The sequence below is a fragment of the Otolemur garnettii genome, unplaced genomic scaffold, assembly GCF_000181295.1.
Source record: "Otolemur garnettii isolate 467f Iridium unplaced genomic scaffold, OtoGar3 scaffold00018, whole genome shotgun sequence".
In the NCBI taxonomy this organism is placed as follows: Eukaryota; Metazoa; Chordata; class Mammalia; order Primates; family Galagidae; genus Otolemur; species Otolemur garnettii.
In genome coordinates this window covers 18,814,328-18,827,652 of record NW_003852413.1, presented here as the reverse complement: position 1 = coordinate 18,827,652, position 13,325 = coordinate 18,814,328, and the positions used below count along the sequence as shown (strand labels likewise).

The following is a 13,325-nucleotide window of genomic DNA, read 5'->3' as shown; positions in this document are numbered from 1 at the left end:
GCGGCGGTCCTCGCCCTGCTCTTACCCATCTGGCTTCCTTCACCGCAGGCCAGGGCTGCTGCAGAGCCCCGGCACCTCAGGTGGCCCGGGAGGGAGGCTGGGGAAAGGCGCCCTGGTGACAGGGGGTGAGTCCCCTCAAATCTGGCCACGATCTCGGTACCACTCAGGGCTGAGACCTAATTCCTCGGCTCTGGAGAAGAAGAGGAGAGAAAGAAACCCCGTGGGGGGCCTGAAAGGACTCTTCCTATGGGGAGGGACGGGGCATTTAGTTTCCTCATAGAGTGAAGGGCTTCCTCACCAAACCCCAGCTTGGAGCTTCCCATCACTAGAAGGGCCCCCGGTCAGGCGGTGAGGGATCCTGCGGAAAGGTCTTGCAGGACCTCAGCAGCTCTCAGCCAGGGCTTGCTGCGTTTCACTGGTCCCAAATGGTTCATCCCGGAGATCCAAATGGGGCTGTGGGTGGCGCTTCTGACTCAGGCCCCAGGTCGGGCCTATTACCCCTCGAGGAGGAGAAAGTGACCTGACTCCGCCAGCAGGAAATGCAACTGGCCGCTGGTGTCAGTTGCAGGAAATGCAAAGGCAGCAGGAGGTCCCGATACCGATCTGATCCCTGACAAAAGACTCAAATAACACTCGGCTCTGTCCCCGCGGCGCCGCCCGCAGCCAGCCTTCGAGCTGCCCCGGACTCTTCGGCACACCTCTCGGACACCCGGGAAGCGACCTCCCGCGCTGGGTCTAGGGGCTGGTTGGCTCGTGGGCTCGGGAGGCTGGAAGCTGGGAGGGGTTGCATTTCCCAACCTCCTGATCCTGACTTGCCAGAGAAAGGCTTCTGGAAACCTCCCTGTGTTATCTACTCTCCATTCCTCACGGGCCCAAGTCCTAAGGGGTCCCTGTCCCCTACGGAAAAGGAGCCACCCATTAATGACCACGCCAACCCGTCGCTACGTGAACGCCAGGGTCGAAGCCTAAACCTGGCTGGCTGGGGGCCGCGGCGGGCCCGGGCCCTTAGAGGGTCCAGCGTGCCGTGTGCCCCTGAGTCCTCACTGTGTCCGGGGCGCGGGCTTTGCCCAAGTTTGCTGGGCGATGCCCTTCCCGGAGCCCGAGTTGTGGGCCGGGCGGGAGGGGCTCGTGATTGACAGGCTGAACTACAGACTCATCTCTTACCTTAGGCCGCGGACGCTGATTGGCTGCTCGCTGACATCCTCAAACCCGGCTGCTCCGCGCTGGCTCGGGAGGGGGGCGGCTGCGGGTGGAGGTGCGCTTCTGCCAAGCCCGAAAGTCATTTCCAATCTCAAGTGGACTTTGTTCCAACTATTGGGGGCGTCGCTCCCCCTCTTCATGGTCGCGGGCAAACTTCCTCCTCGGCGCCGCTTCTAATGGAGCCCCACCTGCTCGGGCTGCTCCTCGGCCTCCTCCTCGGTGGCACCAGGGTCCTCGCCGGCTACCCAATTTGGTGGTAAGACTCGCCTCTTGTCTGCCCGCGGCCCGATTTCTCAGCCGCGTCCGGGGAAGATGGGAGGCGCGGACTGGGGGTGGGCTGCGGCAGAGCTGGGGCGCCTTTCTTCTTGCCTCCCTCCAGACCCCCACTCGCCCACCCCTCCTGGATTTTCTGCTGGTGTCGCCTTTAGAATCCAACTCCTGGCTTCTCTGATAATCACCATTTTCCCTGCTACCCGCTGCAGAGGCTGGAGGACTTTCCCCGTCTCAGAAGGTCTCTTATGCTTGGGTACTAACCCTCCACCCGTCCCAATCTAGAGGTCCCCGAAGACCCTCCATTTGCTTGCAGTTGGGTTTCTGGAAATCCAGCGCTGTCTCTGGGGCCCAGCCACTCCTCTTCTCCATTTTGGGGTCTTCATGGGCAAAATCATTCTGTTCCTTCATTGCCACCCCACCTTTGCCTGCGCCTCCATCAAGAGATTTCCCCACAATAACACCCTTTGCCTTCCTATTTCAGACCCCAAAGAATTCAGGGATCCTCCCGGGGCAGAGGGGAATGTGGGGAGGATTTCATCAGATTCTCCCCACTCTGCTCTAGATTAATCTTGAGCCGCTGAAGTGAATACGGTATTTGCTGATCCGAGATGCCATTGAATTCGGATTTTATTCATTTCTTGCTTGTCCAACCTGGCACAAGGAGGGGTTCCTTGAAAATGTAGTTGTTTAGGAAGGGTAGGCTTGTTGTTCTTTGACGGAAAACCCAATTCCCTGTGTCACATTCGTTCCTTTTGGAAAACCGAGGACCGAGGAGAAAGGGAGAAGAGAATTCCGTCCCCGAGAAATGCGGATACAAAAGACATTTTAGTTAAGGGGGCTGGGAAGCCAGACTTAGGGCTTGGGGGGCTGTGCACGTGCAGGGGGGACTGGGTGAGGGATCAACAGCCCCTTGGGAGCCTCAGCTCCAGGGAGTCCCCTTGTTTTCCAAGCGGGCCCCATTGCCACTCCCCCGCCCTCCGCAGGTCCCAGGGGCCAGAGGGGAAGACACACTGAAACCAGTTCTCTAAATTACACCCCGCCTCTCCCCAGTCTCCAGTCCCCTGCATTCTGGAAAACTTTAATTAAAGAATCTTCCCCCTCCTGGATGGAAGAGAGCCTCGGCCTGGGGGTGGGAGGTGAGGAGGAAGAATTTGGAATCTGTGAGTAAGAAGTGTGGCTGTCTGTGGGCCCTGGAGTGAAAGTCAGGGAGAAGTACCTCCAAGGTGCTGCCTGCAGCCCCTACTCTCCCTGCCTTGATACCCCAGAGCCCAGGGTAGGGAGAACAGAGTCAGCATGATTTGGGGGCCACACCCTAAGTCTTCCTCCAGTTTTTTGGGAGGTGGCAACATTTGTATCTTGGTGTTTGGGGGTCCCTAAGAGTGAGGCTGGGGGCAGGGGCAGGTCACGACCAAAGGTTTCTGTTCAGAGGGTAGTGGGAGCTGCACCCCGGACAGATACCAAGGATAAGTCTTTCTTCTGCCCAGCCCACCCTTCCCTATGAGGCCAGGCTGGCCTGAGGCCTTCTCATAAAGAAGTCCATTGGGTGGCAGGGCAGCCAGGGATTCCAGGATAGGGGTTTTGCCAGTTGGGGGTGATGGCTGCTGCTGAAACCAGTCCTTCCTCATTGGCCATTCCTGACCCTCTTCCCATTCCTAGGCCAAGGCCATGCTGTTTTTACTTTCACAGGGACCCTGATTTGGGGTGGTGGTGAGGGCATAAGAGGAGCAGACTTTGAGCCCCAGAGGTGGCAGGGACCGAGAAACAGACACCAGGCTCCTCTGCCCTATTACCTAGAGGAGGATACTTCCTAGGGCAGTGCTGGTGGGTAGGTGTGTGTGTGTAGGGGGGTGTTCTGGTGTGAAATGGTGTCTTGGGGAGCATCTAGATAAGGACCACTCAATAGGAAGAAACACTGGGAAAATCTGGAAGGTGGAGACAGGGGTCCTAATGTAATGCTAGACACATGACTTGTTTGGGAATTGGAGGTGGAGGGACAGGGATGCTGCTTTGTCTGAGCTAAGGAGAGACAAGACTTGTGTGTGTGTGTGTGTGTGTGTGTGTGCGTGCGTGCGTGCGAGAGCGATGTGGGGGGTGGGCAGGTCCGAGTGTGCCTCTGTGCATGCCTGTGGTTGTCTACGTATGTGTGTGTTTCTGGATCTATGCCTAAGAGGTGTTGTCTGTACACTAGTATGTCTCTGTGGGCAGAAGTGTTCATGCCTGCAAGTGGGCAACTGTGGATGTGAAATCATGCAGGTGTGCTGGGCCACGGCTATGACAGGGTGTGCTGTGTGTCTCTGCATACAAGTGTCAGCAAGTGCCAGATTCTGGGATGTGTATGTTATGAATGTGTGAGAGACTGAGACAAGTCTAAAAGTACCTTTCCCCATGTAAAGGTCAGTGATGTGTCTGTGACACTGGGCTTGACTGTGTTCATGACCGGGCATGTGAGTGTGGGGTGTGCGTGTGTGCGCGCGTGTGTATGCATGCCTTCATGACACTGTAAGGGAAAGTCCCACAGCTGTCTTTGTGTGTGAATATCAGTGCTCATGGCCATGACCTGATTGTGCTTGTAGGTATGAGTTAGCCTTATGTCCACAGCTGTTTGAGGGCTGTGTCTGGATCTGTCTGTGATCATGTCCCCAAGTGTCAGTGGCTGTGGCTGGGCCTATCGCTGTATGTCTGTGGACATGTCTGCAGACATCTGCCCAGTGGGTGTGAATGACACCTGAGCCGAGTGTTGGTGGGCAGCTGTGGTCCTGAGGGAAGGTCCTGCAGGAAGCAAAGGTCTCCCGAGGTGGCTGCAGGGAGCGCGCCTGACCTGAAATCCCAAGCTGGGGGGCGGGGCAGAGCCTTCTTTGGCACCAGCTTGTCCTGTAGTTACTGGCCCTCTTCTCTGAGGTCGTTTTTTCTTTGGTCTTGGAACTGGGGTGGAGGTGAGTCACTTTCTGAGAGCCAGGCAGGGGCTGGGGCTACAGAGCGGATGGCACTCAGATTTCTGACCCCTCTCTGGCCCGGAGCAGTCAGATTCCAGTTCTTTTAGCAGCTGAGCCCATCACAGCCTGCCTTCTTTGGCCCACCCAGCTCACATATTCCCCAGGAGGGATTTAAAAGGGACTCATGTAGCTGTAATGTTTGTCCATGCCACCCTCAAGGAGGGTAACTCCACTCCAGCAGCACAATGACCAAAAGGGAGTTCAAGAAGCTTCAGACGGAGGCTCCTGGATGGAAATGCTGTGCTCCAGGCCCCCAGCCAGGTAGTGGCAGAGCTGGGACAGTGGAAAACAGTGGGAGCAGCAATGATATTCTAGAACTCTCCTTGTCAGTCTCAGTTAGCACCTGATGGAGAAACTTGTCTTTCTTTGCCTTCTTGGGAGAAAATGACCCTATCTTATTAGGGCCTAGCTCAGCACCCGAGTAGAAAGGGCCTGTGCTGGAGGGGGTCAGACCTCACCCTGCCTCTGTGTGACTGAGGACCAGTGACTCACCCAACCTGGGCCAGTTTCTTCACCTTTCACTTGGGGATCACAAGCCTGCCCTGCCTCACAGCTTGGCTGAGAGTGGTTTGCAGAGGTCAGAGACAGTGAGCTGGGAAATAGGACACCTAGTCCACCATCCTCCCACTCAAGCACCTGCCCTGAGTCCTGCCTCAGTTTCCCCATCTTTCAGGTGTCCTGCTGCTTCCCTCCCCCCCACTCCTACCTCTACCGCCTTTCAGAGGCTTGTGAACATGTTCAGTCAAACCCTGGTGGGGTCAGTGGGCTGGGCCCAGGGAGGCACCTGGAGACTGCGGGGGAGGAAGGCCCCAGGCCAGGTGTTAACACTTGTAACAGGCAGGAATTACAGCTGGCTGGGACTGGGGCTGGCGAGGAGCTGAGCTGGCTGGAGGCTGTTGATCCCAGAGACAGACAGACAGACAGACAGATGGGTAGATACCAGAAGGGATGGCCAGGCTTTCACCGGGTGGTCTCTCTTCTAGGGCAGATCTTCCCCTGGGGGTATGTGGTGGGGGAAATTAATCCAGGTCTCCTGGAAATGAGTTAACAGCCCTCCTGCTCACTCCACCCCTATTGTAGGTGGGGCTTCAGAATCTAAAGGGAGCAAAATTTATGGCTGATCTGTTGGTATTCTTCTGACAGGATCACATTTTGCTTAAAAAGAAAGAAAACAGGTCAAACGTTATAATAATACCAGGAGCCTGAGCTGAGTTATGTCCTTGGAAGAACCTGCTTTAATGTATGGGGGGAAGGCATAGAGGGAAGGGGAAGCTGTCAGGGAAAGTTCGCCCACAATTTCAGAGATCATTTTATCAACAGCTTTGGGACCAAGAGGTGAACAATGGGTGGAGTCTGAACATCACCCCCCACCTCTACCCCAGGGATCCTGAGGGCCTGGGGTTTGGGGTGTCTGCCCTGCAATTAATCCTGCCCTGGTGGGAAGACTTTTGGAATGGAGGGTGGGTCCAAAGAGGCAGGAGCTGGACTTCTGTGCCAACTCCTTTAGCAGATGGGTGCTGCAGCCTCCCCTGTGGCAAGCCCAGCCAGACCCTGTCAGTGTCCACACTCTGACTCCCAGGTGTGTTAGCTCAATTGCTAATGAAGAAGAAACTGAGGCAGCCCAGACACAGCTCTGAGTGGAAATGCCTAAAGCAGAGACTCAGCTAAGCAAGCATCTTCCATCCTGTTCACTGCAGAACTTAATCCTAATAAACACAGTCGCTGGGCAGATGTAAAATTGAGACAGTCATCTGGGAACGGGGCACAGGAAGGGCGCTTTGGCCCTGGGGTTTTCTCCAAACTTGATCTCTCCTTGGTCTGGGCAGAAGACAAGAAGCCTGGGGAAGAGGCAGGAAAAGTGACTTTTCTCAGAGCTGGATATAGCTAATAGACACTTATAGGAAGAGAGTTGAAAAAGGAAGATTTTTCCAGCCTCACAATGTTGAGTCAGGGGACCTTTCCACCCACACTCACGTGAACCGCAGAATCCTTATAAAGCCACCAAGGAGGGGAAGACATTCTCTACCCTACTCCCACCTCCCCAAAGGTTAGTGCTGTCCTGGTATGACACCTATACGTCTATGTTATCTTGTATGTTGGAAATGGTTACAACTGAGAGTGGAGAGATCTTGTCTGAGTTCTGAGTTTACTACAAACTGCCTGTGTGATCTGAGATAAGTTTCTTTCCTTCTCTGGGCTTCATTTACCTTGACCACACTGAAGGATCTCTTCTGCCTCTCAGAGTCTATGCTGGGGACTCGATTTATTGCTGTGAAGCAGGACACTGCACAGCAGACACTCAGGGCCTGCCTTAGTCCACACCTTTATTGCTGCAGTCCTATCTGACCTCAGTCCCAAAGCTGGCTGTCCTGCCACTCCCATGCCAGCCTGTTTGATTTCCAAATGTCACCCCAGAAGCTTTCATTCCTCTGGGGCCAGGTTGTTCACATTCACATCTGGCTTGTTCATGTATTACCTAAAAACTTAGGGCCAGTTAACCTCTCCAAGCCTCGGTTTCCCCATCTGTAAAATGAGCATAGTGACTAAATCTACCTAATTTAATAGAGTTGTGAAAATTAAATGAGTGAATACATGTAAAGCTCAGTATAATGCCTGGCATACAGGAAGTACTATATAAATGTTAGCTATTTTCACTATTGGTTCGTTTAAGTATTGGATCCAAACTTGCTTCTTTCAAGAAGCCCTCTAAGATCGGCCCCACCTGGCTCCGTTTTCTCCTTATCATCTACAGAGCCAGTTTATCCCATAATGTTTGGCATTGGTGACCACAAGCCTGTAGCTTTATTCTTACGTTGAAGAAGCCAGTCCAGGATAACCCAGCTTCTGATCTTTGCCAGCCCAGGAAGGAGAGGGCAGAGAAGAGAGGGTTACTGGAGTCTCCCTGTACCTCTCCCCACCCCAGAGTCTACTGGACTCTGCAGCCACTGCCATTCTGTGCTGGGCCCAGGAGGAGCTGGGGGGCAGGCTCACCGGAGGCGTGGCACCAGGGCTGCCCGGAGCAGCCTGAACAGAAGTTGCTCCTCTAGGAGCTGAGAGATGATTCAGAAGGTGATTTATAGACGGAAGGCAGAAAGCTTGGCTCCTGGCAGAGGCCTGCTGCTTAATTACATTCTTTGGGGGGTGGAGGTATGTGTGGGGAGGCGGCAGGGGAGAGGCTCTACCTCTTCCCCCTCCAGGCCTGGTCCCTTTGGCTGTCCCAGCTCCGGCAGGGTCCTTTCTCCTGCTGCCAGAGAGGGAATTCCCTGTTGTCAGTGAGAGGCTAGGCCAGAGGAGTGGGAACAGCCTCTGGGCATGGAGAAGATGGGAAGAGGATGAGTCCCTTGTCTCACCTCCTGTGACTCCTCCAAGAGAGTCATCTGGATGAAGATGGACTGGAAAATGAGACTGCTGGAACAGATCGCTTGGTCCCCTCCCTGCTTCTGGGCAAGTGAACAGCTCATCCACCAGGAAAAATGGTTTCTAGAATCTTCTGAGTATGGCAACTCCACATGTTCCCTCCAGGGCCCTCCCCCTCTTCCTCTGAGGGCCTGGCTTCAAGTCTGCTCCTTTGCTGTCTTGGTCTTCAGTGGGCCATGGGGACTGGATGCCAGGTCCACGCTCCGAGGGTTTCCCATTCCACAGTGTTAGGCAACCCGTCTGTCTTCTGTGAGCACAGTGTTCACCTTAGATCCACAGAGCCTCTCCGGGCAGGGCCAGCCATGATTCCTCAAGTTATACCGACACCTCGGAGTCACCACAATTCTACTGGCTACAGCTAAATAGCTTAAATCACTTCTGTGCAGTTGACAAGAGTCCTTGTTCTGTGTAGTCACTTGCATTGTTGACATCTACACACCCTCTATGCACACTGACCCATGCAGCAACTGGCTTGGTGACACCTCTGTAAGGTGTTCTTATTCCTGGGTAGCCTGTATCGCAGTTCAGAAACCCAAAGGCTCCACTGCTGGTTCTTGGGGCTGGAAAGGTGTGGGGCGGCAGAGGTGGAGTTGCTGAGGCCGATAGTGTCTGTTTATCTGTTTGCAGCTTGGCTTGTACAGCCGGGAGGGGTTGGCAGGGGTCAGGATGGGGACAGTAGACGGCTTTCTGGTTCCCCCTGAGGCAGGCCTTCTCAAAATGGCCTCATTATGTGTGTGGAGTGAATTCCAGAAATGTCAGGCACACCCATCCAGCTAGGGGATGGATGGGGATGCAGACAAGAGCTCTGGGACAAGAGGGCACAGTGCAAGGGGATGGGAAGCTTCCAGGCAAGGGGCTAGAGGATTAGAGACCTGGCTCTGCCACCGGTTGTCGTGTGATATTAGGCAACTCTCTCAACTGCTTTGGGCCTCAGTAAATACGGGAGTCAGGCAAGCTGCTGGCCGAGGACTTCCAGCCCTGAGATCTCAGGCTGTTCTGTGTGCAAATCACCCAGCTATTGGGATTATCTGTGCCTGGTGGAGGGTAGTCACTGAGGGTGATCGATCTCAAGGCAGGGTGGGAGGTGTAGGGAACTGACCTTTACAGCCCTGAGATTGTGGACGAGTCTCTAACCTCCCTGGGCTTCAGTTTTCTCATTTGCAAAAGGGACAATGATCATAGCACAACCACTTGCCTTGCAGGGCAGGTAAGGGATTCAAATGGAATAATCTTTGTGAAAGCACTTTGTCTTTTCTATCTTTCTTTCTTTCTTTCTTTCTTTTTTTTTTTTTTTTTTTTGAGACAGAGTCTCACTTGGTCACCCTCAGACCCTCAGTAGAGTGCTCTGGCATCTTAGCTCACAGCTACCTCAAACTCTTGTGTTCAAGTAATCCTCTTGCCTCAGCCTCCCAACTAACTGGGACTATAAGTGCTCGCCACAACATTTGGTTATTTTTTAGAGATGGGGTATCATTCTTGCTCAGGCTGGTCTCAAACTCGTGAGCTCAGGCAACCCACCTGCCTTGGCCTCCCAAGTGCTGGGATTACAGGCATGAGGCACTGTGAGAGCACTTTGGATTTTTTTTTTTGAGACAGAGTCTCAAGCTGTCACCCTGGGTAGAGTGCTGTGGGGTCATAGCTTGCAGCAACCTCCAACTCTTAGGCTCAAGCAATCCTCTTGCCTCAGTTTTTCTCTTTTCAGTAGAGACAGGATTGTTCTTTCTCAGGTTGGTCGCGAACTCTAAGCTCAGGAAATCCACCTGCCTCGACCTCCCAGAGTGCTAGGATCACAGGTGTTAGCCCCCATGCCCGGCCTGTGAAAGCACTTTGGGAAGCATCAAGTTCATTCCAGAGATGTCAACTACCATTGCTAGTCCTAGAAAAAAGAAATAAGGGCCAGCCTTTACTCAGAGGTGCTAAGAGGTCCAGTGGGACCCTCTGAGCCTCTGACCTTGAGTTGGTATTTCCCACAGAGGAGTTAGAAATGGGACTGGATGGGGAAGTTCTTCCTCTTAGCTCCTTCCTGCAAGGGTGGTGATACCCAGTGGGGAGCAGTGGCCACAGGGCATACCCAGGCCCACAGCTCAGGGCCTGGGGCTTGGTGGTCCCCCAGGCCTGATGCAGAGACCACAGGCCTGACCCTGGCTGAGCTAGACCCAAAGTGGGATTTCCTACCAGGGACACAATGGTGGGAGATGTGGGTGTAGGTGAGGAGCGGCAGAAGGCTGGCAGTGAAGGGGCTCCTCTGACGCTTGTGGTCATCAAGGAATCCTAGTTGGCTAGGTAAGGCCTAGCAAACTGGGAGATAGACACAGGCCATTCCCTCAAGCTGGGCTGGGAAAATTGAGAGGACTGAATGTGTGTGCATGTGTGTGTGCTGGTGAGGGGGATGGGACCAACAGGACTGACGGAACCTGCCCCTGGGCACAGAGTCCCACTTATCTGCCAGAGCCAGCTGGGCTAGCGAGGAAAACCAATCTTTCAGGGCCCATTAGGAATGCAAATAGGGGCTCATGACAGCGGTGGCAGTGGCATTGGGCGAGTTGCATCCCACCTCCTGCCCAGCTCCCCACCACTCAACTTCACAACGTGGATTTCTGAAGGTGTCACTCCCCTGCTCTAAAACCTCCAGTGGCTCCCCACTTCCTATCTGGCACTGGGGCGCCCTGTGATTTGTCCTCTACCCCGCTGTGCAGGTGTGCCTCTCAGAACCCTCTCCAGCCCTCTGACATCTTACTTCAACTGGAACACAACCTCCCTGCTTGTCCACTGAAACACATCCACTGTCTCTCTCTGACTTTCCACCTTTCTCTCTGACTAGCATGACCTGGTCCCTGTTGACCAGGGTCGGTCTGCTCTGTGCAGCTCAGATCTTACCTGGCTCAGCCCTGAGCCATAGAGGGTCCTCAGAGTGGAAGGGACCCTCCACCTGAGCAGGCTGCTGTCCCAGGGCTGAGATGAGCCTTGTCTCCACGGTGTCAGTGCCTCGGGGTTTCTTTTTTCCATCCCAGCTGTGTTTGCAAATGTTTCCTATTTGTGTACCATGTCTTCCTCCATGATCCCCAGCTCATGCTGTGCTTGGGAATCCCAGTCTTTAGTTTTAAGATTGCAATTGGCAAGACTTATTTCTCTCCCCAGGAAAAGGTGAATATGTTTGTTGACCTGAACATGGTGTGGGGAAGCTCGGAGTCCATGCCCTGTTGAGCCCAGAGCCTTTTACCTTCCACCATTCAGGCTCAATTGTGAACTTCTTATTGGGGGGTAGGAATTTACCTATTTATTATTTATATTCTACCTTGTTCCTCAAAGGATGGTTTTAAGGCAAGATACACCTGACCTTCAACTTGAAGGCTGCTGAACCCCCAGGAGATCTCTTCCTTGGGGATATGCAGTAGTCACTGGCCAACTTCCATAAGTTACCAGGTGTCTTCAAACTGGGATGGTGCCTTGCTGGCAGGAGCCCATACAAGCATTTTGTTGCCCCCGGGTTCTGGGGGATACCTCCTGGGCCAATGACCGCTCAGATTACCTCCAGCTCTAAACGTTACCATTCTTTTTGTTCCTGTCTACCTGGTCTCCATCATACACAGCCAGGAAGCAATCACAGAATTCTCTTCTTGCCCAAGTCCACTTCTTATGTTGGTATCTCTGATACAGCTGATTTTTCACTTGACATTTACAATTCAACATTCAGCTTTATTTCTCCCTGAGGAACCAGCGTGCTTTCTTCTTTCTCATAAAGTAGCTTTTCTTGGTGTCCTGACTGCGAGGAAACCCAGCTTCAAACTTGAAGCTTGATCTTCACGCCTGCACTGATCCTGACTTGGGATGTTTGTCTTTTCCTTTATCCTGTGTTTCTGTTTTTATTGTGTTACTTAATCTGATGGGTTTAGTGTTAGAAGTCTCTTGAGGGCAGGCATGTTGGATGTGCATAGTGGACATGCAGTAAGTATTTGTTACCTTCGGAACAAACATTTGCTGTCAGGGCTTCCAATTCTTTCTGGAAAGAGGCAAAGCACACACGAATTAAAAAGCAAAATAAGTATTGTCCTATCAGGGAGTTGGCCCTGGTGGATAGTTTTGAGTTATAAGAATTCCAGTCAGAATTCTTTCTGTCTCTTTGTTGTCAACTCTCTCCCAAGTCTTCAGGGAAGTCATCCTCCTTTCTTTCTTCCATAAGCTGCTTCATTCCAGACCTGAAGTTGGTGTCTAATCTTCCCCCTGGGAGTCTCTCCTGTTCCTGGATGATGAGTCTGCCTTCCTCCCTGGCTCTCTTCACATCTGCTTACTCCCGCCTTAGCTCTCCTTAGAAGCCAGCGGTGCTGCTGCTGCTGCCCTTGTGCAGGTGATGGTGCGCCCAGGTGGCACTCACCCTCTCTCCAGCCAGGCTGCTCCCAGGCCCCAGCAGCCATTCCGTCAACTGCTCTCCCTGTGCAGCTGCCTGGGAGGAAAAGAAGAGGAATAGATGGTGGCTGGGCCCAAGATCATGCAGGACAAGCACCAGGACTCCTCACTGCCAGCCAGGCCCTTCCCATTAGCAAAACCCAAAGAGGGGCCCTGGCTTGGCCTGGGAAGTGCTAAGGCCCCTGTCTGTAGATGGAACCTCTGGGAGAAGCAGCAGAGAAGCAAGGGAGGCCAGGCCACTCTCACCCATTCACCCAGCAAGGCATCCTCTGAGCTCTGACAAGCTTGTCACCTCCTCTCTGCTTCTGCCCTTGGGCAGCACGCCAGGAGTCCACCCACCCGCCCCTTGACTCCAGGGAGGAGAATGTCTAAGCCCAAGACTGGTTGGTCCTTCATCTGTAGGGGAGCCCAAAGCCTTCCTCAGCTACCAGTAAGGATGGAGGTCCATGACCTCAGCAATGTCCTCAAAGCTAAAGCAGCCCTGTGGCATCAGCACTTCATCCCCATTTTACCTGTGAGAAAACTGAGGCTCACAGAATCCAAGTAAGAGCTAGGAAGCTGGAGGGCAGCTTTGAATGGCTAACTAATAGCTCATCATTAGGACAAGGCCTGCCAGATGTCATGTGCACTAAGGAAACAGGGCACACGCATTAGCTCATTCTCCTGACAACCCTAGGAGGCAGGGGCTCTCCTTATCCCCATTCCATAGATGAGAAACTGAGGCCCTGAAATAGCCACTCCATTGCCCGAGGCTCCACAGCTGGTCAACCCCAGAGCTACAACCATCACACAAAGTGCCTGAAGCTGGGCCCACTCGGCTTTACAGTGACACCACAGCACATGCCTGGAAGTCCCTCCTCAGGTCTGACTACAGTCTTTCCTGATTTAGTTCAAGCCCATATGCTCTCATTTGGCCTCCAGTGACATGAATATCACTGTCGATTTTTAGTTTGCTTTTGAGGACCAGGGTGCCTCTTTCCCTGAGCCTTCTCCAGAATGGTCCCTTCTAGATGACCCAGCCTCTATGCCCTTTTAACC

General features: G+C 53.5%; 1 protein-coding gene across 1 annotated transcript in view; it reads left to right on the top strand.

Annotated features, from left to right (window-relative positions):
- Window positions 1-1,220: 1,220 nt before the first annotated feature.
- The window catches only part of WNT3 (Wnt family member 3), a 47,079-nt gene continuing 34,974 nt past the window's right edge, over window positions 1,221-13,325 (top strand). The window contains exon 1 of the mRNA XM_003786236.3: window positions 1,221-1,456. Within this exon, the coding sequence (XP_003786284.1) occupies window positions 1,377-1,456 (80 nt within the window). The 5' untranslated portion in view covers window positions 1,221-1,376. The remainder of the gene's footprint in view (window positions 1,457-13,325) is intronic.